This window comes from Fringilla coelebs (assembly GCF_963513975.1).
Source record: "Fringilla coelebs genome assembly, chromosome: 1".
NCBI classification, from domain to species: domain Eukaryota; kingdom Metazoa; phylum Chordata; class Aves; order Passeriformes; family Fringillidae; genus Fringilla; species Fringilla coelebs.
The window spans coordinates 78251314-78275331 of record NC_140028.1 but is presented as its reverse complement, the minus strand read 5'-3'; the positions used below and the strand labels follow the sequence as shown (position 1 = coordinate 78275331).

The window sequence follows — 24018 nt, the reverse complement described above, 5'->3', positions numbered from 1 at the left end:
ACATGAGGAAGGGAGTTTTTAACATTCATTTGCTAGGCGGTCAATAAAGAAAAAAATTTGAAATAAAATGAATTAAGGAAAGGATAAAAATGAAGTAAGCTTCATCAGCACCAGCAGAATTTAGTAGACCTTTACTCTAAACCTTCCAAGTTCCAGCTAGAGTTGAAGGGCACACTGATATAAATCAGAAAATAGCAGAAGATGTATTTGCTAAATAAGGTTCCAATCAGTATAAAATTAAGCATAAGCTTTTATAATCAGTTTATATTATTTTAACTTTACAAATGCAATGGATTTAAACTGTTTCTCATTCAACACATATTTCTAGGCATGTGTTTGCTACAGTTCTAGTCTTTCTTTTTATGTTCTAACTTCAAGAACCTGTCACTTTTTGTGTATGACAGAGTGCCTTTTTGAAGTACTTAAAAGTTGTGTATTTATCAGTATTGTTGATATTATTATTTCTATTATTATCTTGGGCACAGAAAAAAATTCAGCTTATTTAGAAAAAATGGGTAAGGCAATGAGAGTCTGTATAATAACGTGTCCTTTCATGCCTGCGTGTGATAAAATTGTGACTTCTTGAATTAGAGCAAGCCTAGTTTAGGAGCACTAATTAGGGTACACTTTGAGGAATGATACTGAGCCCTTGGCTTGACAGAGAAGCTATCTCTGGATATTTTGCACAGCTGATTCAAGGAAGCCAGTCAGGATTGAGATTCACTTTGTGTGTGGTCACACACACCATTTATGTGACTGTGGAGGTCAGCTAACCCCTAACTAGAGTTTTCTGTGTTAGGGATTGATGAACAGTAAGAGATAACTACTTTCTGACTACTTTGTCTTTAGATATTTATGACTGCATAGCTGGAAATGTATTTCTTCTCCTAGCTCCAGCTGTGGTATGGAAATTGATGCTGCCTCACAGCTACCATCCCTCATGCAGGTTGCTCCCTCCTCCTCAGAGCAACTCCAGCAGGAAATTTGAGTTTTCCATAATTAATTTGAAAGAACCAAGCTTACAAAAGTCAGTTATTCAATTCCTCTAACTAGAGGGGACAGTCTGATATAAAGAATTTTAGGGTAATTCAATTAGCTCCAGATGTTTAGGGTGGAGAAGTGAATACCACCAAGAAAAGGAGTGGGAAGCTGCTCAGAGTCAAGATCTCTTCCAGCAGGATGGCAGCTGTCAACAGGCAGCTGTCCTTTTGTCTCTCACTTCAGAAAGTGAATGGCACACCCCACACTTTCTTACCTATCACACAAGATATTCCTACTAGCATCGGTAGGGAAACTCCTGTGAGAGAAAAAATCTCATGCAACTGACTGGCTGTAGCTATAGCTTCCATCATAAATGAAATCTCAAATAAAAAACAAGTCCATAATGTCATAGCTATTAGGTGAGATGAGGAATAAAGCATGTGTCCTCTGATGATAATGGGATTTATTATGCATAGAAAAGTCCAAGTAACTAACCAGGAGTTTATACCTTGCAGCTTAAGAGATCTATAGACTATATTTCTACAGAAACTGGATCACATTCACACACCCTGGGAAGAAAACAGATTTTGTTATTTCAGGAGCATAAACACTTCATTCTAAACTGAAAATTTCTAACCTTGCCAACAGCTTCATTTCAGTGACACTTTGCAGTATAAAGTTCCTGCTTGTTCACAGATTTCTGAACAGTGGTTATTTGGTGATTGGCAGAGAGACTAACTTCATAAATATAAGTAGACAGTCATTAGAAATTCTAAACTCTCTTTTAACAGGTGTCTTAGAAATTTTGGTTTAGGTTTTTAAAAAATCACATAAAGACTTAATTCTCTAGTGTATATTTTTATTGCATTTATCCATACAGCATAATTAATATTTTCATGCACTGATCTTTTATATTTGTTGTAGAAGAGATACAACAGGCAACACAGTGCAAAATAATGTATTACTGTCAGTATGTATTATCTAGAGAGATGCAGCTCTTTTTGATATTCTGATAGTGATTCCTCTTTCAAAAAAGGAATACTGCAATCACCACCTAAAAAGATCACCACCCCATCATACTTACAATTTTAATTGATTACAGCAATGCCACCAAACATTTTCCTGATCTTTCACAATTAAATAGGAAGAGTTAGAATTCGATTGTCATGCTGTCCTTTCTTCATTTAGCTTTCAGAATCAGTGAATAGTGTTGTCTTAAAGGGGAATACAGATATCTCCTGCCTAAAGCTGGGATGATTTTTTCCCCAGAGCCCTGCTTGTGGTAAATTCCCTCCCCTCATTTCTGACTTTTGGACATCAACATTATCCTCTGACTTAACCACAGGGACTCCAGCCAGGCAGGGGTGCAGAGGGATGGCAGTGCTTTCACAGGTAAAGATCAAACAAATGCATTCATTAGTAACAGGTGATGTCTTCCACAGGCTCCTTCAACCCAGATTATTTACCACAGATTTTGGGTGCACAGTAGGAAAAGAAATTCTGCATCTATGTATGAGGATACATGGCACAACCTCACTTTCCATGTGATGAATTAAGGGTTTTGGATTGTGAGGGTTGCACTTTCAATCCCCTCCTCAGTTCCTGTTAAATACTTTGAAAAATTCTAAAACTATAAAAAATTAATAATATGGTAGAATCTTTTACACTGAGCTGTCATCAGCAGCTGCATACTACATTGTAGCTCGTAATCCTTAGGAAGGATATATAAAATTGAGCTGGATAAAGAAGAAATTGGGAATTTGATAAATTTCCTCAAATTTTGTCTCCTGTTGCTGTCTAACAGCCAGTACTGGAATTTGTTGTTGGAACCTGGGATTATGCTGTTACTTGACAATGACTATACCCAGAGACCTCAAAAAATTGAAGTTTGCATCAGCTGTCACCATTCTGCTGAACATTCCTCTCAAATGACATTCAACATAACTGAACTGAAACCTATCAACATGTGTACACAGAGCACGCTGTAACATGGAGTTATATGAGATCAGTAAGAATAATTTAATTTTAAAACTTTTTATGTTGATTATTGCATTAAAGTTGAAGAGGGCAGAGCAAAACACTGTGTTTCTATATGCATCAGCTCCAGCTGAAATGGTGATGCAGAAATAGTCATCAGAAATCTATGCAACTTGTCCCTTACATGTATAATTACTTGCATAATTAAATGACATGAAGATATTGAGACTTTTTTATTCTTTTAGTGTTTTACTAGTGTATAGCATTTTTTATTTACCAATCTTTTTGCATATATGGCATTCTATCAAAGGAATATTGGGAGTTTTTTCACTGTGATTATAGAAGCGTTGCTATTAAATTCCACATAATGCAAGAAAAATATTCAGGTAGAGAAGATTGTTATTAGAAAAATAACAGTGACTTACTCCTCAAGTGCCTGATGTTGGTAAAGATGCAGATTATCTGAACTGAGGTCAGGTACTGTTTTTATTCCTTTCTAATGACTCATTTGCCATCATCTTACTACCTGACAAGCGCACTCATTATTGAAAAAGTCTGTTCTGACTTAGTGTGCTTAAACTAAATCCCCGTGACAGAAGGAAAAAATGTTTTATTTAATTGGATAATAAGTGTTTTAATTTTAATAAAGCTCAGCTTTATTTGTGAAACAAGAATCACTAAAAAAAGAGTATGAATTGTTTTTTACTTAATTGCTTTTGAATAAGGTCGTATTCTAATCTGATTTGAACAGGAAGATATTTCAAAATGCAGAACCATGTCATTTATTACTATTTTTTCAAAAATCAGTCCAAAGAATGTCAATTCTTAGAAGCAGATATTTTACTAAACATAAAATAAAGAAGACAAAGGAATACAACACAAAGAAAATTAATCATGATGATAAGATGCACAGCTTACTAATTCAAATAGTATTTTTCAAATTTCTGTATATGTATGTGTACACACACACGTACGTATCCTTTAACTGACATTTTAAATTAGTTTGAAATTCTCATAGTACTAAGAAAGGTGGCTCACAGATAGATGTCTCTTATAAAGGCCTGTACAAAGCTAGTAAAAAGACACCTCTTCCTAGTACAAATAATTTGCAGCTTTGAAAATTGTTCTTTTCTAAATGACCTTTAAAAAAAAATAATTCTTTTTTCCTTTTGTTCACCTTTCTTTTACCTCATGATTTTGCAGTTTGACCCAGCTATCTTAAAGGTCTTTTTTATCCTCAAGGATTCTCTGATTCCGTGATTTTAGTTGCTCCTTGTTTCCATTTACCCATTGTCATTCATCTGACCCATTTGTAGTAGTGTCCTAACTCCTCTCAACACAAGCTTTAGTCTGCATGACTGATGCATGTTAACTTATTATTTAGAAGATGCCCTAGGTAATCCAAACTTTTAGGAAACATTTGCACTGATTGTTTTGTGAGCAGATTTGACCTCGTCCTTAAATGTCCTCTGCAGTGGTGTGTGTGTGTGTGATGGAGAGGGAAAGAAAGAAAAGCTATTTTATTGGATTTGATTAGCAACAATTACACTGCTTTGGTTTCTTTTATTTCTCCATGTCCTGAATTAAAATCTCTGGCGCTGCTATACCCCTTTGAATCTTAGGAAAATTTTCTAGGTTTATGTATTTTTAGATGGAAGAAATTAGTACATTTGTGTGAAAGCAGTGCATTAGATTCTAATTATCAGTTTTTAAAAGAAGCTATGCAATCTGTGTAGACCACAGAACTCTGGCCAAGAGAAAATATGTGTAGAATAATTATATTTTAAAAGGGCAGCCTTCCAAATAGAAAGTCTCCAGACTCATTTACACCCTTCTCTCTTGTAGTGGGTATCCTTGTTCCAACACACAATATTTCAGTAGAGATCTGCCAAAATAGGTCTGCTTGGGTCTATGTTAACTGCACAAAAAAGGCCTTTATTTCCTTCCTGCCATACTTCTGTATTTTCAGTCTTAGGTAATATTGGAGCTGAATGGATGTTCTGGTTTCTCTAATAGTTTTCATTGCACATCTTACCCAAGAAAGTACAGGGACTGGTGGCTACAGAATGAATGGTGATACCTGGGAGTAGGTGCAGGAAGAGAAAATAGTAGAGTAAAGTCCTAAAATATGTTCCATAAAGGAAAATGATGTAAAGATACAGATTTGGGATGTATAACTAATACTGTTGTGCAGGCAAGGAATGGTTTATAGCCTGAAACATTTACCATTTTTAAAGTCCAGATATCACTGCAGTGTAACATTTAAACTGATTTACTTGTAACAAATAAATGGGACAGTGATTTCTGTTTTTTTTAGCCTGTGAAATTGGCAGTGGAATAAGACCTAGAATCTCAGAGTGCATCATAGGGTAAATATAAATCAGTTTAGGGGTTTTAAACATTCCTTGACATCTGGGAAATGTGGAAAGGGAAGTTGTCAACTCATACACAACTTTTCGATATCTGTATTGCTGTGAAATTAAGATCACAGTAATCCTGACAGATATCATAGCCCTTGTTCTGGCATGATTTGTGGGGGTATAGTGATTGCTTCATTTTAAAGTAAACTATCTTGTAATTTTTTATGCTTCTTTTGCTTCCAATTTTTTTACCTATGTATGTGAATTTGACTTTCAAAATTATTGTATTAATAGAAGTCATGGTAGTATTTAAAGAAAGAGAAGGTGGACAAATGAGGATCAGATGAATAGGGTACAGAAAAGAAAATCAGCACCACAAGATACTGAGGAACAAATACATCTGATCCTTATTCCTGCAGTACTCAATTCACCTAGGAGTATAGACCCCTTCTTGAAGTACATTTCCTAATGCATTTACTGGTCTTTCATGTGGTTTGAAATTATTTGTGCAGGTGTATGAATTCTTGAAGTGACACAGAGTTGATAACACTGAGTTATTGAAGCAGTAAGATCTTAATTTATTGCTAAAACACAAACAATGATACTTCTTGCTAGAAACTGTCAGAAGAACTGAATGAATAATTTCTCCCAGATGTGCTAGTAGAGAGTTGGTAACAACTTTTCATCCTCTTTGAAGCAAAATAGCATTCAGCTTATTACAGGCTGAAGCAGATTGCTAGATCACATGGATTTGTAGACTGACTCAGTCTGGCATCTGGTACTGGATATGATTCAAAAACACTGCCATAATTTCTGCATAGATTTATGCAATGTATCTTACAATAGTCTCCATCTTATTATTCATACTTTCTTTTTTTTTTTAAAATCAGTCATTTCCTTTGCCATATGTGTTATTGTTTGTACACATTAGCAAGAATTATGGAATGATATGTCTTTTTCTGCCATCATGGAAAAATATTCATGATTTTCTGCACTAACAGAGTTTTGCTGCAAGAAATTATTAGTTTTAAACTTGGGGTAGATTTGCCCAAAGATCTGACACTGAACTATGTGTAGAATACAAGTGTAGATTTCAACAAAGATAGAAATGAATCTCTCACATCTCCAAGCCTCTGCTGCATTTTTAATATTCAAGATTTATAGGGAAAACATAAAATTAAGACAACCTGTGTGAATACAATCATTTGTACAACCTTGTTGCAGTAAATTCAGGTGATTCTGTAATGTAAACACCTTGTGGGGAGGGAAGTAGGTAATATCTGAGCACTTGTTCTCTTGCCCTTTGATTTTACTGAATTAATGGAAGACCAAGAATAAGTGTGAGCAAGAAGGTGAAATGTGATAGAAACCCAAAGTTGCTGTGGATACAGTGTCAGAAAAAGTAGTCTCTCACAAATCTTCTGTTTTTTAGCACAAAAAAAAAAAATGTCTTTTTTTTTCCAGTGCTATACAGCTTGTAGCACATAAATCAAGACACAGTAGCTAACACCTATTCTTTAGCCTAAACTGCTTTCTGGAAAATTTCAGGCTTTGAAAGTCAGGATTATTTCCTAGCGTTGTGTAAGTAAAGCTAATGCTAGCTTCTTGCTCTTCATCCTTGCAGCTGAATATAAGTTTTGCATTCCCTTTATTATTGGGGAATTTAGGTAATTTTAAATTAATCAATCAGCTGTTGCCCTGCAGTAATTTGACTCGTGTAATTTTGACTGTGTAATGTTGAATTGACCCACAAATTGCATAGCTTGGTTTGGGTTACAAATAAGCATTCATTTGCATGTTGTCCTGCAATGTCATCTAGGAAGCTCAGGTCAAAATCAGCATATTTGGTGAATAAATACAACATGACACCTCCCAGCTAATGCAGAGCATTGCAGCCCTGCTAAAATAGGTGGAATGGTTCCTAGGTTGTACTAGCTGAGGGATATTTGTGAAGCCCAGTGAATACATCTGCAATTGCTATTCCTACCAGGTGTAAACCTTTTTTTCTCCAATACATTTGGAAAAAAAAAAAAAAACAAAACCCTATGTTTAGTCTAGTCTTTGTATTTCAGTCTTCCTTTGTCTTATCCATACAGCCCTTGTTTTTCCTGCTTTTTCTCCAGCTAGGAAAAGCAACTATAATTGATTCTCTCTAGTATAATCCAAAGGCTCAGATAAGACGTGCAATACAGCCTGATTTGTTACTGGTTGAACACAAAAACTACAGCTGGCAATCAGAAACACACTCAACCATCTCAGCTTTAGTGCCAAATCCAATGACAGGAGATGGGAGTAATCTTGTCATGCTTCCCTGTTTACAAATTCCTGTTTCATAGTTGCATTATTTTGCTCTGTGATATCATTACTTTCAGGAGTATGCATCAAGGTAGTCTTCACAATGAAACCCAAACAAATTTTATTTAATATAGGGATACTACTAAAACAGTTGTCTGGTTCCCCCTAAATAGTTTTAACTTTTTTTTTTAAAGCTTTATCATCGTTTTGATTTTTTTTTCTCTTGATGTGTGTCTGTAAGCCTCTAAATGATAATGGAAGGAAAATACCAAGTTTTTACTAAGCAGAGTGTAATGAAACAGCAGGAAGTTTTGAGCCATTTAAATTAAAATAAGGAGGAAGAAATTGACATTAATTATCTCAGACTACATTATCTTTTCATATTTCAAGCAAGGAAATATTTAACACCTTGGAAGCAAAATACTTTTGTTTGGACTGGAGAGATAATTTAAAATCACATGTGGGGGGCAGCTAGATGAAAGATCAGAAATTAATGGATTGACTGAGCAAGAATGATGAGATGAAAAGTAGACAAAGAAGAGACTAAGCTTGTGTTCGCTCTGTGCCACAAACCACGACCTCTTCCACAGTCACAAGGACCTATTTTCAATTTCAAGTCAATAGCTATAAATGTCAGTAATTGCCTTTAACTCCCTTTCTGTAGCTTAGCTTCTTGCCCCATTACCAAAACCATTTAGTTTCTCAGTAATTCATTTTCTACATAATCTCCTTTCATATCCCATGTTTCCTCTATTGTGTTTCACCTTGGGCAGTACATCATGTAAATAAAGTCTATATCCATAATCGCTTTACAATTCAGCTTAAGAGAATGCACTCTTGAAAACTCCATTCTGACCAGTGGCCATTATAGAAGATCTTTTTAGTCCTCATTAGATGGGAAAAATGGATGAATATTTTAAAAACTGTTTCAGCATCAGTGATGTAACCTTGCATATCTTTTCAATGTCTTTAGATATATTTAAAGGTTGAGTATGGAGCAGGTGAAGGCATCTGACAAAGTTCATCATACTGTAGTTGGATTTAAAAGAACCCTGTATTTAAAATAATGTTTAAGGCCACTATATTGTAGGATAGACACTGATTAAAGGGACAAAAACATCCAAGAAGTTAAATTCAATTTTTAAATTTTATTTTATTTTAAAATTATAACTAGAGATTCATCCGAGTAATAGCCGGAAAAAAATTTATATATTGGTAATTCAGGCAGAAAATATTGAGTTCTCTACTCTTTCAAAATGAGCAAGAAACTTCTAGATTCACAGTCTGAAGTGTGATCACCTCAGAAAATACAAAAGTAAGGGATCAAGTATTTGTGTAAAAGGCAGTATTTTTAGTTCTTTTTAGCATTTACAATAAACATGAGCTGTATATTTTCTGTTTTTTAACCAAGTTTGACTTTGAGTTCCAGATGCTATCAAATTCTTGCTCTGGAAAAAATTAGATATTTCCCTTTTTCTTCTCTGAAAGCCAAATGCCTGTGAAAGCTTTTAACACTCTCTCATGTCGTCTCACATTTGTTTGATGTGGCTATGAGTGATTTTACATACTTGGTCTTAAATTTCAGATTATAACAAATGTGAAGCATTGCTTCATTGCAGTTTTAGTTACTGAACTGCAGCAAGTCTGTGCTGTACTAGGTAGGAGTAAAAGTCTTGCATAATATACTACCCAAATGTTTCCATGCACTTAGAGGCAGTTAAGGACTTAAGAATTTGTTCTTCCAAAGTTTTTTATTACATTAAAAAAAAAAAAAATCTGTCTAGCCTAGGAAAAGCCATTAATGTTTTTGTCCTCCCTTTCGTTCTTCTTTTTCTTCTCCAGCTTCATTCCGACTTGGACAAGGGAGTCGGCACTGTCAAATACACCCTTTCAGGAGATGGTGCTGGCACAGTTTTTACCATTGATGAGACCACAGGAGACATTCATGCCATAAGGAGCCTAGATCGAGAGGAAAAACCTTTCTACACACTCCGGGCTCAGGCTGTGGATGTTGACACCAAGAAACCACTAGAGCCTGAGTCAGAGTTCATCATCAAAGTGCAGGACATTAATGATAATGAGCCAAAGTTTCTGGATGGGCCTTATGTTGCCAGTGTCCCAGAAATGTCTCCAGTGGGTGAGTAAGAAGTTGTAAATGCTTGATAACTAATTGTGTATTACTTAATTGCCTCAGTTTACTTTTCTTGCTCAGAGAGGGATGAAATTTAAAAAAACCCAACTTTTAAAACTTATTATTAGAAATGTTTCTAATATTCTGTGCCTAGAGGTACACAGATTACAGTTTTGTTTTAGCTATGTTTGCTTATTTAGAAACTTATTCTCTTGCAATATGAGTACCTGTGATGTTAAGTTTCTGAGGGTAGGATGAGTTAAAAACCAAAAGATATTCAAGGAGGGTATGCTAAGGTCCAGGGGTTCTCTAACCCCAAACCTGTTATGTCACAGGATGTGGTGCATTCCCCTCTCTTCCTAGTTTACATTTGCTGGAAAAAATTAGATTGCCTGTTTGCGGTAAAGCATTTTGTCATTTAAATGGTTTTGTCTTTCTGCCTCCTAAACTCCTACAGCACTTGCATGATCTCCTAATTATGCATTAGGGCACAATTCTTTATCCAAGTCCTGTTATACTCTGCATGCTCAGAGTAACTATTGCCCTTGCCTTGGTCACAATGCAAGAATGAGAGTCAGCAAGAGTGGCTCAAGTTGTCAAAAGCCTAATGTCCAAAAACATCTTTAGTGCATCAGACTCCTAAGTTTAAAGAAAGGAGAAAAAAAAAAAAAAAATTGCCTGGGAACATGGGAACATGGTAAGTTTTCAAAAACTTAGTGTACAGAGGACAGAGTAATTTTCTTTTCAGAGAAAGGCAGACTGCAGTAATGATACAATGATACTGAAGTACTGGAATAGGTTTTTGCTTGAAGAATTTTCACAACATGATAGATATTTGCCAGGAATGACATAAAGAGCATCGATCCTGCTTTGGAGCAGGAGAATAGGCTAAATGGGCCCTTTTGGTCTCTTTCTGATGGCTGATTCTGCAGTGGTCCTGAGCAGTGTGTTTGTAACATAAGCACAGTGCTAGCGTCCTGCTGCCAGATGGCATTTTGAGTTTCCCTGCAGGCACCAGAAATTAATTTGTTCTGAGCTGGGAGTCATTTAACTTCCCAGGGCTAGTTCCAGCTTATTGCCCTTCTCTCTCCTTAACTGCATTTTCCCAGTACTTCACAAGCCAGTACCAGCCATTTAATACTCCTGGTAGTTGTTAACACTTTTGGAAGTTTTCTGACTTTGAAGTGGCAGAGGGATACTGTTCCCCTTCAGCTATACACCTCAGATGTTGATACTTTTAAAGTCAATCTGGGAGGTGACTAGCTATCTACACAAGAATTGTGTACTACATAGAATTAATGAGGAAATATTTTAAATGTTGTGGTAAGGAACAGTAGAATGCAATCGAATTTTGATAAAACGTGGTGTGAGTAGACATGTAGAGATGATCATGTAAATCTTATAGAAGTGTTGAGAAGCATTCACTGTAGTCACCCACAGGACTCTGTCTGTAGATTCACAATATAGGTACACTTGTTTCTCCTAATAAGATGCATAATAATATTACTTACAGTTGTATTATGTATAGATGAAAACCATTTGTTACATTTTGACACCTGTGTCTGTGGAAAATTCAGAATAACATTTCTCACCAGTGAACGTATGGTTGGTAGTGAAATTGTGTTTGAAACCTTATCAGAAAGAAAAAATGAAAATCAGTGATGGTGTTAGAACCGCAGAACACAGTGCCTACATTCATTCCCTTACCCTGTTGTTCTACCCCATCGTTGTTATTTTCCTAAATATGTGTGTGAAACAGAAGATTAAAGGCTAACAGAGCTTTTACTTCATATGAAATACTCTTCAGTGTGTGCCATATGTTGGCGGCGTTTACGTGGATGAGGAGTTGCATGACTAAATGAGTACAACTGAGCATGCTGTGACATGCATACAGCATTTGAAAAGAAATGCCTTTCAATTTATTCTGCTTTAGAAAAACAGAAGTAGATGCCATGGCAAAAATAGAACTTCTTGGTCTTCTCTTTATTCGATCATGTTCTCTATATCTATTTCTCTATTAAAAAAAAAAAAAGGATGGATGAAAATTGATCAGAAAAGTCAAGGCAAGGTAAGAGTTCCCTAAATGGAAGTCTAAACTTCAATTAGTGCTTACTAAAGCAGATAAGAATTTTTTGCTGTTAGGTTGTCTTGCAGCAAAAATATTCAGAAATGCCTCTGTATCCAGAAATATCCTCCGTAGTGTGCCAGGAGATTGTGCCTTCTCTGATGTAGGTCTTGCTATTCTCTTGTTCTCTTTATCTGTTTTTCCTTCCTTATGCAAGCACTGATTTCTCAGAGGATCTAAAACTACTCCTTTCTATCATCAGTACCATTTAGTTGCACCTTTAGAGAGGCTTAGACCTACCAGTGCCTGAGGCTGACATTGAAAATCACTTTGATTTTTCAGCTGGTGCAGCATATGGTTGTCTTGGCTTAGGAAAAAACCCAGATAAACTCTTCCTCTCTCTTTTTTTTTTTTTTTTTTACATTTTCATTTTCTAGTTGCCATTTTTTAAATACCAAATGTTCCAAATTTCACTTACTATAGTTTTTACAACAGTATTGATTATAGACTGTACTCATGCGCATATTTCTTGGGAAATTGTGGGAAATTCACTGAAACACTACATTATTTACCCTTACTAGTCTCTTAGGTGAGACTGACAAGCTTCTGTGACTAGTGACTTGCAGTCTTTTATTGTTTCATGCCATTTGCATGCAAAGGTTTACCCAGTTTTGGTACTTTATCCCAAGGTTATTTGTAATAATATTAGTAATGGTACTTTCTAGAAATTGTCATGTCTACATGGTTCTCAGTTTTCTAATGTCTCTAGACCTCCTAATAATTGCTGTTGCTGAAACTGGGATGGCTGAAATAATGCCATTGCATTCACCTCTGGAATCAGAGTTGCAGTTACAGTGTTACAATAAAATCATACACCAACTGGACCTTGGTAATTTTTTACTGGAAATAGTGCAAAAAAATGAAAATTCGTGGCATTCTTAAGTTCTGGTTTCCTGCACAGAGGCATTACTTAGGTATTATACCCGTCATAACCTTGTTTTTCACAGCAGATTTTCTTCGAACTTTTGTTACTTTCCGTGTATGTTCTAGGTGGAAGTTTACTTTTTTGCTTCAAATTTACATTGAGGGCAGATTGAATTTTCTTCTACAGTTTCTGTACCCTAGTGTTGGTTTGTTTTTCCTTTTAATCAATATCACTCATTAAAAAAGATGGTGGTACTGTATATATTTTTTTTAGGACTGTTTTTTTTTACTTAGCCGTCCCTTCCTTACCAGGAGCCAAATTCTTTCATATGCTTTTAAGGAAAAATGTTAGAGGGACATTTACGCAATACAAGCTAGGATGCAAATCTCTTTCATGCCAAAGTTCGACTGGACAACCAGCCTTGCTCTTTACATGCACTATAATCTGTTCTTGTATGATGGAGAGGAAAGTCAATCACAGCCATAAACAGGAAGTATCTTCTCTTGAAAAGCCCCTTGGGTTACCAACTGTTGTAATATGCAGGCTGCTGTACCCATCTGTGATTTCCATTGCCTCTGTTAGTTTCACAGTGGGCACGACTTCCACACTGTACTGGAAGAATATCAGTGCCGCCAAAGTTGACATTGTATTGCTCACATGATAAATGGGGTGCAAAGTACTTTATGGTGAAGATTTTATTTTTTAAAGGACTATTTGAAAATTATTTTATTTATTTTTTTTTTTTTAAATATTTTACAAACTATTTGAAATTCCCTGCAGAAAAACTCAGCAGATGGAGTCAAATTACAAGGCAGAACTAATATTTTAAGAACATAGATTGCTATGCTGTTATCTTATGCCTAGTAAGAGACTTATAAAAGCTTAAGAGCTGAACTCCTAATGTTGCTTGTGGTTTGTTTTTTTTTTTTCCTTTCTGATATTGAATTGGTGTTATCAATTTCTTTATTTGAAAAAATTTTCTTGGTTTAATGTAGGTTCCAAAATGTAGAATTAGGCAGAAACGGGGATTTATCTATGAGAACTGAAAAGGGTGCCCTAATATCTCCATTTGTAAGTTTGTATTAGCAAAACATGTTCTCCTTAAGTATAGTTTAATCAACTGTGTTGTTGCTTCTGGCAGCTGTGCCAGCTTCTGTTGCAATATAGTTGACGTAAGCATGCAAATATAGCTGAGTTTAAACCAAGGTTATCCCCTTATTAAAGTTATCAGTCCAGATGACTGAGAATGGGGGCAAAGCAGCATTAAGCACACATTCAAGGAAAGATATAATTATATATATTTTTATATATTTATACAGAAAAATGTGCACAGAAATCCATTTGCTTCCGTATGCATTTCTTTCACTGAATATGTTGATTTTAACAGCAAATTTATAACCTCTATTGTCACAGTCTCCTAATTGTTTTCTGAGGTTTTGCATTATTCTTCCATGCTTATACATAGACCAACTAGGGCTGTACTAAATCCATCAATTCCATAATATTCAGATACCATATGTTCTTTCCAAAACAATTTAATTTCATACATTTTCCACTACATCAACTCTTTATTGATTAGGTGGCATTCTAAATCTCCAGATTATCAAGGCAGACTAAAATGGCCAATGATACTAGAAAGTTGATATGAGGTTATTTTTATTGTGTTCCTCAGTGGTGCAAAGCAGCTTCCTGGAGAGTCATATGGGTTTTCTTCCCATGGTACTGTCAGTGTGAAAATAGTCTCCATAAATTTTCTAGCAGTTTTCCTTCTGGAGTGAATACTTAATTGGCTTTTATTTAAACTTTGGCTTATATAATGGCACATATGTTTAATATATCCATCTATGTAGTTACATGTGCAAGAATTACAATATGTAGAAAACTAACCTGGCTGGTTTGGCCCAGCTTAGCACTGTGTGCCTGAGTTTAGCCTGAAGCTTACAGTGAGCAGGGGCAGGGGAAGGAAGGACTATAAGGCATTGGAGCAAATGCTGAATGAGCCTGCCTTTGATATAGATTCCTAGCTGTTGGCAATATATTTTTAAGGATTTCCAAAAGCTTACCCAGGCTGTTGCGGAAGATATTACTTAGGGAATCCATTGAGACCAGAGGTACTTTTGAATGGCATTATGCATGCTCATGAACAGGTAACTGACAGCATAATCTGTCTGCAGCCATTGTCTGCAGCCCCTCCAGCTTCAGCCTGGTCTCCAGGTTTTTTTTCTGGTGTTATCAAGTCCTTAGAGAAAATGATGGGAGTTGGATGTCATATTCAAGATACAAACATCTTGAATATGTTTTATTTTTATCCAGTTTTCCTTGTTGAATTATTCCCATTGATCATTTTCCTTTTTCTTGTCTGCTATTGATCATTGAGAAGACAACTTTGGAGGATTTTCCATAGTGATCACAAGATCAGGAGTTAATAGGTGATGGAGCTACAACCCACCTCTGAAGAGGTACTGATAAGTTACTTTTTCTGAAGCCTCTTTGTGTTTCTCCATGTGAAGTTCCATTTTCTCAGTTTCATGCTATGTTAAGATTCCCCTGTAGCACTTTGCAGCAAAGCTTTCATTTTGTCAAGCTGTCACCTGTTCATATATTCTCTTTTACTGGCAACCTATGAGTTCAGATCCAAGAGAGATGCCAGTGGCAACCCCTCTCTCATATAAAGACTGGCAATTTATTCCTACTGTTTTAGATCTCATTTTATTTGGATTATATAAGGAAAAGCTGTTGTATCTTAAACTTCCTTTCCTTTTTTTTTTAAGAGTCTTTGCTTAGGAACCTTGCTGAAAACTTTTTTGAAATTTAGATAGTCTTAATCTATGCCAGTAATCTTGAGCTATATATTCACTGATGCACACAATAGTTTTAATAGGTTTAGTGAAGAGCAACTTCCCTTCACAAAACCATACTGAATTCCAGCTTACAGGATCCTATCCACATGTCCTCTTATTTGATACTTTATTAAAGAATACAAATTTTGTCTATCACTTGGGTCAGACCTGGTTCCCTGGGTCATTCAGACCATGTTTCAGAAAAATTCATGTTGTGTCATTGTTTTTCCGTATTCTCTCCTGGTGCTATGTCAGGTGGCAGATAACTCATCACAAATGATAGTTCAGTAGTTTTAAATACAGCTCTTGTCTTTCTGATTCTCTCTTTTTTTTTTTATTTTGAAAAGATACATCTACTGCACTGATCATCAGAATAACTTCTTTTTTTGCCACTGTGTAGGAGAATGAGTTTTAAGGAAGAAGCAGAGGGAAGGCAGGTTAGGGCTGCTTATCCTTTTCTCAAAGAGTGTTTTCCCTTTTTACAGGACATTGAATAAAATGCAAAATAAAAAGCACATTAAAAAAAAAACAACACTGAGATATTGAGAAAATATTACAAGTAGGCAGTGAAAGCTTTTGAAACAAAAGTGTTTCTTTATGATAGACCACTGGGCAATGAAGCTGTTTCAATTAAGGGGCTTCAATTATGGAGCCAGAAAAAAAAATAGATCAAAAGAGAGGGAGAAAACAGTGCAGAAAATCAAGACTGGATTAGTTAAAGGATAATGGTTTTTGCCATACTGTTGAGTTTCCTTTCATACACCCTGGCTATTGAAAATTGTCAGCGAAACTAAGACATTTGGCAAATGCTGTGAAGTGGGACACACTATGTAAAATGAAAGCTGTGACACACAGGACTATACAAACATGTAAACAGCAAAGCTGAGAAGTTTTGGTTGTTAAAAAGAGACACTGGATAGCTGTTTTCTGCTAACTGTTTTTACAGTCCCAAAATGTCCATATTAGGGCTGAAACCATTTAAAAGCATTTGATTCTTACCTCACATATATCTAAGCCTACATTGGATATTTTCCATCATGACTTCAGCAAGGCTTTCGACCCTGTCTCTCATGATATCCTCAAAGGCAAACTCAGGAGACGGGAATTAGATAAGTGAACAGTGAAGTGGATTGAGAACTGGCTGAAAGGCAGATCCCAGAGGGCTGTCAATCAGTGGCACAGGTCCTAGTTGGAGGGCTGTCATTAATGTCCACCAAGGTTCAGTACTGGGTCCAATATTATTTAATTTCTTAGGCAATGACTTGGATGAAGGGGCAGGTGCCTCCTCAGCAAGTTCACTGGTGGAACAAAGCTGTGAGGAGTGGCCAATACCCCGGAGGGCTGTGCAGCCCCTCAGAGGGACCCTGACAGGGTGGACAGGTGGGCAGAGGAGAACTTCCTGAGATTCAACAAAGGCAAGTGTAGGGTCCTGCAACTGGGTAAAAATAACCCCATGCACCAGCACAGGCTGGGGGATGAACTGCTGGAAAGCAGCGCTGTGGAGGAGGACCTGGGAGCCCTGGTGGACAGCAAGCTCTCCAAGAGCCAGAAGTGTGTGCTTCTTGTGGCCAAGAAGGGCAGAGGTCTCCTGGGGTGCCTTAGGAAGAGCATAGCCTGCAGATTGAGGGAGGTGTTTCTGTTCCTGGGGAGGCACAGCTGGAGTGCTGTCTCCAGATCTGGGCTCCTCATTTCCACAGAGACGTGGAGCAGGTCCAGCAGAGGGTAAAATAGAGGATTATGTGACTGGAGCATCTCGTTTATGAGGAAAGGCTGAGGGAGCTCAGCCTGCTCAGCCTTGAGAAGAAACAACAGGGAAGGGACCTGAACAATATTGGAAAGCGGTGTGCTGTGAGGATGGAGCCAGCCTCTTCTTGTTGGGGCCAGGTAGTAGGGCAAGAGGCAACAGGCAGAAATGGATGCACAGAAAGCTGGAACAGATTGCCCAGAGAGGTTGTAGAGTTTCCCTTAAGAACCATCTGGACACAATCCTGTGCAATGTGCTCTAGGATGACCCTGCTGGAGCAGGGAGGTTGGACCAAATGGCTCACTGCGGTCTCCTCCAACCTTACCCATTCTTTGATTCTCTGTGTGATTGTCTTTAACTGTATGTGGGCAAAGCTAAGAACCCATGTCACAGCAGTGAAAACCACTCTGCTTCCACACACTGATTTTACTGCAGCTCAGAAGCATAAATCAAATAATACATTTTATCATACACGTCTTTTGACACAACCTAACATTTTTTAGGTGTCCAAGCAATTATTTAATTATTAAAGATAAGCTATTTGGTTTGTTCTAAATCTATATTCTAAATATTGTTTGTAGTTTTACATTGTATTGAGTATTAGTTCTTTTAGTATATAAGGAGAAGCTTTTTAATTTATAGTGCAGTCTTGCTCTTTACATAAGCACCTTTAGGTTCAAGATATATTGTATTAGAATTTGTGGGATTATGTGCTTTTTTTTTTTTTTTTATTACACCGTTGATGAGGGAAATATTTACATGTAGCATTGAAAAATGTAGAAATTGTTTTTAAGCGGGCATGTAATATCTGTAAATATAAAACATGTATCAATAGTTGTTTTAGTAGCCACAGATCAGCTGTAAATGATAAAAATTAAAAAGAAGTTGTTTTTTCTTACCACAGAATTACTCTGGACATTAAATAGCTTTTCAGTAAGACCTGTTCTTTTGGCCACCGAGTGGTTTTAAACATTAAACATATTTGAAAGTATTATTCTTCTCAGCCACTGAGTGACTGTAAACATTAAATATGTTTTATAAAAGCTGTTTTTCAAGCTACTGCCTGCATGGCTATGAATATAAATTCTGTTTAAAGTTGCTTTTCAGCCACTGTTTTTTTTCTTTTTTTGTTTTTTTGTTATGCGCTCAGTTCTATTTATAACTTTTCAGAGAAGAAACAAGTGCAAGGTTTCACTGGCACAAGGCAGCTCTTCATTTATGACAAGTAATCATGTCCTACCCATCTTCTCATAAAATCACTGCAGGTAATAATAACAGGCCAAATTTTAAAAGTATTTTAATGGATATTTTGCATGGTGAGGGCATATCTAGTGTTCTAGTCACCTATATTTGTGTTTTACTCTGCAGTAAAGCAAAACAATAAAAGCAGACATGACTGATATTCTGTACTAAAAAATCTTGGCAGTTTAAGAAATCAGTCACTGATGGATTGTGTGAATCAATCAAGTCATCATCAGCCCCAGAGGAGGGCAAAAGAGAATGCAAAATATTCTCGAGATTACTAAGCAAATAGGAATCACTAAACCAAATATGATTAAAGGTTTTAATTCTGTGTGCAGAAATTCTGTGTGGCAAATTAGAGGTAATCCTAGGAAGGCCTGGAGTGATAAGAAAAGTGTTCATGAGGATTTGGCTTAACAACAACTAAGAGAAAAATCACTGATCACAAACATATTGTTAAGGACAAATTATTCTCTGTTTAGAGAATCCCATAAGGCCTAAAGTCTACAGCAAAGACACTGCAGATAAAAATAATACCTTAGGAAGAGAAAATCTACATAAACCAGAGGTCTAAAAATATCTGCAGACTGAGGAACAGCATATACAGGAGTATCTTTAAATGGAATGTCAGCCAATTAGTAGGTGTATCTGTCTGCCAACCTTGGATTTAATGAATGCTAGGTACTTAACAGTTCTCCTTGTTTGTAGTAAGGAACAGCATAGATTGGCAATCCAGTCCAATATCTGTCCTGCATGCCGTAGGTTTTTCCTAACTAAGGAACCTTTGCAGATCTTGTGGGAACAGGAATCTGCCATTCCTCCAGCCTTTTCTTAACAAGGATCCTGGTAGAGCTGATTGAAACCTTTCCACAAGAGGTATTTTGCAAAGTTCCTGTACAACTGAAAGGTGCAAACATGTAATTCTCTCAAAACTTTTTATGAAAAACCAGATGGCAGCCTAGTGAGCCATCCCACAGGTTAGCTGGTGACGAGAAAATTAAACAGGTGGTTCCTGTATTAGTAAAGGAGCATTCTTTATATCACCCTGATGAGCCAAGCACTGGCTGGCTTGGAACCCCTAGACAAGGCAGCGTTCTCTGAAGCTTGGAACGTGGTGCATTTGCCTGTTCCCTGATTTCTCTTCCATATAGTAGATGACAAGGCAGGTTGTCATGCTTTCCAGACAAGTCAGCCAGCTTGCAAGCTAAGCAGGTCATAATCAAGTAGGAAGAAGACCAGTGGAAATGAAAGAAACTGTTCTTTTTGCTAAAAACTCAGCAGTGCCAGGATTGTTTACTGGAGTGCAATTTAAATTTTTTTTTCTGGAATGATGCAGGATGAAGTGAAAATCCAAAACTATCTGAAATATCACAGTAAAGTAAAATTTCACTGTCTAGACATCCTTACTTGCCAGTTATGTCTGAGCACCTTTTGTGCAGATGCCAGCAGTAAATGTGAGATCATTGAGGATTAGAGAGGCAAAGACTGGAAATAGAAGGGGAGTTGACTTCAGGCAGGTGTGAAAGTAAAGAATGACAGCAGAGGAAGAAGAAAATCTTTACAGACTGTTCAGCTTTCAGTTCAAGATCTTCTGGAGAGAAATTGACACCTGTAATACTGCCTTTGACTTGATTTAGGTTGACACTGTTAAAAAGAGCTATTATTTCTGTTAACAAAACCTCAGAACAGTTCTTTTATTTTCATAAAAAGCTTAAAGGGTGTTAATGCATAAGCACTTAAGGTATCAGTATTCTTCTTATTTATCAGTACAAGCCAGCTTGTACAGTAACACCTAAGGAGCAGTCTTGAGGGAACAATGAAACAGCAAGGAGTAGGCAAGAGGACCTCCAACCAAGGGATTACCTGAAGCGCCATTCTGCACCAGGATTGATGGAGAATGATGCTGCTGGTACTCTCAGGGGTGTAATTTCAGCAAACAATTTGCACCTTGGTACATATTGTTAACAATGGATGATTTTCTCTGGGAATAATTTGTTGACTGCTAGTCATCCCACTGAGGCTGGCATGATGCTTTGGGAATAGATATTCTGAATGGTAAGGGATAATATGAATCCTAACAGACAATCCAATAAAAATCTGGTCAAGAAGCCTACAGCTGGAGATCATTTCCTCAATAATATCTTTAATTTTCCATCTGTGTTTATTGCTGTTAGTACAGCAAGCATCAGTTTTATCATTTGTTGTGATCTAAAAGAGTATGCCTACTTATCTGAAGCATAAGATAAATATGTAGCTAAGATTCCCACTTTGTAGAAACATCACCTTAGAAACCTATCTATCTTTTCCAGAACTCTCTCGTAAATTTCCAGAACTAGAGCCTGGGAGAAGGTTAAATACACTTTTAGGGAGATTATAATGTCACAGTCTATTTGAGACTAAGTTTTACCCAGGCACAATTTACTACTTCTCTATCTCTTGAAAAGGATTGTTGTTTGGGTTCACATGCATATCAAATATTTTTTCTAATCCCCATTTTGTTAGGTGTAGTGGCTGTGCATTGCCTAAATTGCTCATGTCATTCTACAAAACATTTTTTTTCCTATTTTTAACATTTTTGACTTTTAGTCTGGAAGATAAAAGGTGTATAATAGCAGATGATGTAGGTATAGTCCTACCTACTGAATACATCTCTATCAAGCCATATCTTTTTGTCTCCTTTCTAAATTAAACAGATAAAATCTTTAAAGTGGAAAATCTTTATGTGGAAAACTTTTCATGTCTCAATCACTTACTGCTTTCCTCTGAGCCCCAGTTCCTTTTGCTGTCCTTTTAGCGATAAGGCAGCAGTAATCAATATTTTCAACAGCCTTGAGAGAATTCAGATGAGAAAGATGCCTGAAGGGCAGGTTCAAGTGCTCAAGCCTACAATTTATGGTCTTGCAGGAGATGATACAGACACAGATGCTCAAATTATCAGCCCTACTTGCTACTTCTCTGGTTCAGTAGCTCCAAATTCATCCACTTTTTCTTGCTGCTTTCACTCCATATCACCTTATGCCTGAACATAAACCAAACCCTTTCAGAGAGTTTTCAACAGATGCTTGATAGTCCTGGGATTCTTTCATGATTTTTCCATGTGATTCTGAATGAATCCTTTGTTCACAGGTTTTAAGTCTTAAATCAGTATTGATCACTGAGCATAATTCAGTGAGGCATAGCACCTTGTTGTTCAAACAGTGGATGATCCTGTGTGCCTTCCAAAGATCATCCAGTTGCTAATATAGCGGAGGGGGGAGGAAATCTTACTTGGTTGGGTAGTAAAAATAGATTTACTACGATATATTAAAGCACTGTTTTTGATAGGGTTTTTTTTTTTTTTGCAGTACTGGTGAGGGAATAAGGGAGGGGGACTCAACATTTGTGCAGGGAGAGGCAGTGAGTGAACAAATGTAAACACCTGGTTTTATTTCACACAACCCAGATTCTGACATTGCTGTACTAGGAAATGATGCTACATAAAATGCTGGATAATCAGTTCCTACATCAGCTTTTCTTTGTAAAAAATAAGCAAAAGCAAATTCTAGCTTTTCCTTCTGAAGAAAGTCTTATATAAATGACCCGAGAGGTGCCAAGATGTCAGACTGTCTGCCTGAATCAAAAGATTGTAGCAAGGCATCAGCTCCTTAAATTCCAAAATCCATATGAAGCTAGTAATTGAACTGGCAAGCTGTAAAGAAGGAATCCTCTCTTTGGGCCACTGCACAGCAATAAGAGATCTTTGAACGGCTGATTTAAAGGAAAGATAAGGGATAAGAACTGCACCAGCACATCCTACTGATTTACTGTAGAGATGAAGTTGTGGCAGCTCAGTAATACCTCTACTGCAACTTGGATGCTTTATATTTTAGCCACCTTGATCGATTTACTTTGGTTAGCACAAGGGGACAGTAACAGTGATGACAGGACAGGTTTTATGGCAGCACAGTACAAGAGACTTTGGGACACTAACTCACCAGCCACCTTGCAGGAATGTCCTGATGGTTCATTTCCAGTGCTGCTGTTGCTCAGATTGCTTGTATTAAAGACTACATCAGGCTGCACCTCTCACACTGCAAATATGTTCTATGATTTGAGTATTGACTTACTTGTGGACACAGTGTGCATCATGTTGGTACTGCTCTTATCAACAGGAGAGATTTTAGACTCTCTTGTAGGGTCTTGTTCATGGAAGCTTTTCATCAGCACATTCTCAGGACAGATTTTTAAAGGCAACTTGGCACTGAGAGTTGTACATGCATCTTGTGGGTATTTTTTTCCATTATATGACTAAGTGTAGGGCATATAAATGGTTTTGAAAACCCTTGTCAGTCTTTAGACTCCCAAATATCTTTTAATAGCTTGAGGTCTACCACTATGTTCTTCAAGTAATACTGAGAATCCCTTATCTATGGACATCTAACTTTGGCTGACCTACATTATAAATATGAGTCAACATGTCCTCGAAATTTGGACAGGTACTTGGAGCAATGTCTCTGGAGCCCAATCAGATCAGACACAAATCAAATTCAGCACTGCTACAGTAAGTGAGGGCATGCCTTTGGGAGTTAGACACCCACATGCATTTATTTGTCTGATTCCACATGAAATATCTTAGCACCTGCCTGAATCTGTAAAAAAAAAATAACATTCCATGATTTTTTTCCAAGGGTACCTAAAATGTCATCTAAGTCTGTCCCCAATCTGCTTGCACATAGAAGCATCTGAACTTTACACTGCTGAGCAGCTAGAAGCCAATTAATGCCTAAGCACTGTCAGAAATCATAAAGTAGATATACCTAATTCTCTTTCGGAAGCCAGTCAGTGACATTTTCAGAGTTCAGAGTTATATCCCATGCAAAATCTGGCTGGAGGAGAGGTTACATGTTTTTCATTTCTCAGTGAGGTAGGTAGAAAACTCACACAAGGTGCTGCAGAAGCAACTTAGTACTTTCCTTTTTTTGAATACCCCCTCCTTACATTTTAACCACCAGAGTCTTTGTAGTTTTCCTTCCTTCTCCCTTTTTTTGGGCCTGATAAATATTTAATGATCCTACATAAAACAGATCAGCTTCCTCCTTTTTTTTTTTTTTTGAGTGATGCTCTTGAGAGAGCATTCACTTAGGAGGTAGGAAATAAGCATTCAACCAACATATAGCAGGAGAGTGACTTAAAAAAATCTGTAGTTTATGTACCCACTGAGCAGTCAGGGGGGCAACATCATCTGCTTCTTCATTTTATCACAATAAGGTTGCTTTAAACTGTTAACGCTGAAAAGGGTTCAAAATTGTTATCCCCAATAAATAATTTCTGAGAAAGAAGATATCTAGGATACAGCTTTTCTCATTGGTATTTCTTACAGCACCTTTTCACTAATAAGCTCGCTTGTATGGATCTCTTTGTTAGGCATCTAAATAACACCAAAGAGAAAAAACCTGCATCTGGGCTTATTGCATTCTGC

At 36.8% G+C, this 24018-nt stretch overlaps 1 protein-coding gene across 2 annotated transcripts in view; it reads left to right on the top strand.

Moving 5' to 3' along the window:
* CDH12 (cadherin 12) overlaps window positions 1–24018 on the top strand; it is a gene marked incomplete at both ends in the record, with an annotated part of 153422 nt that overhangs the window by 22832 nt on the left and 106572 nt on the right. For both annotated transcript variants that reach the window (XM_084212733.1, XM_084212732.1), the window contains one exon: window positions 9456–9750. In XM_084212733.1, the coding sequence (XP_084068859.1) occupies window positions 9456–9750 (295 nt within the window). The remainder of the gene's footprint in view (window positions 1–9455; window positions 9751–24018) is intronic.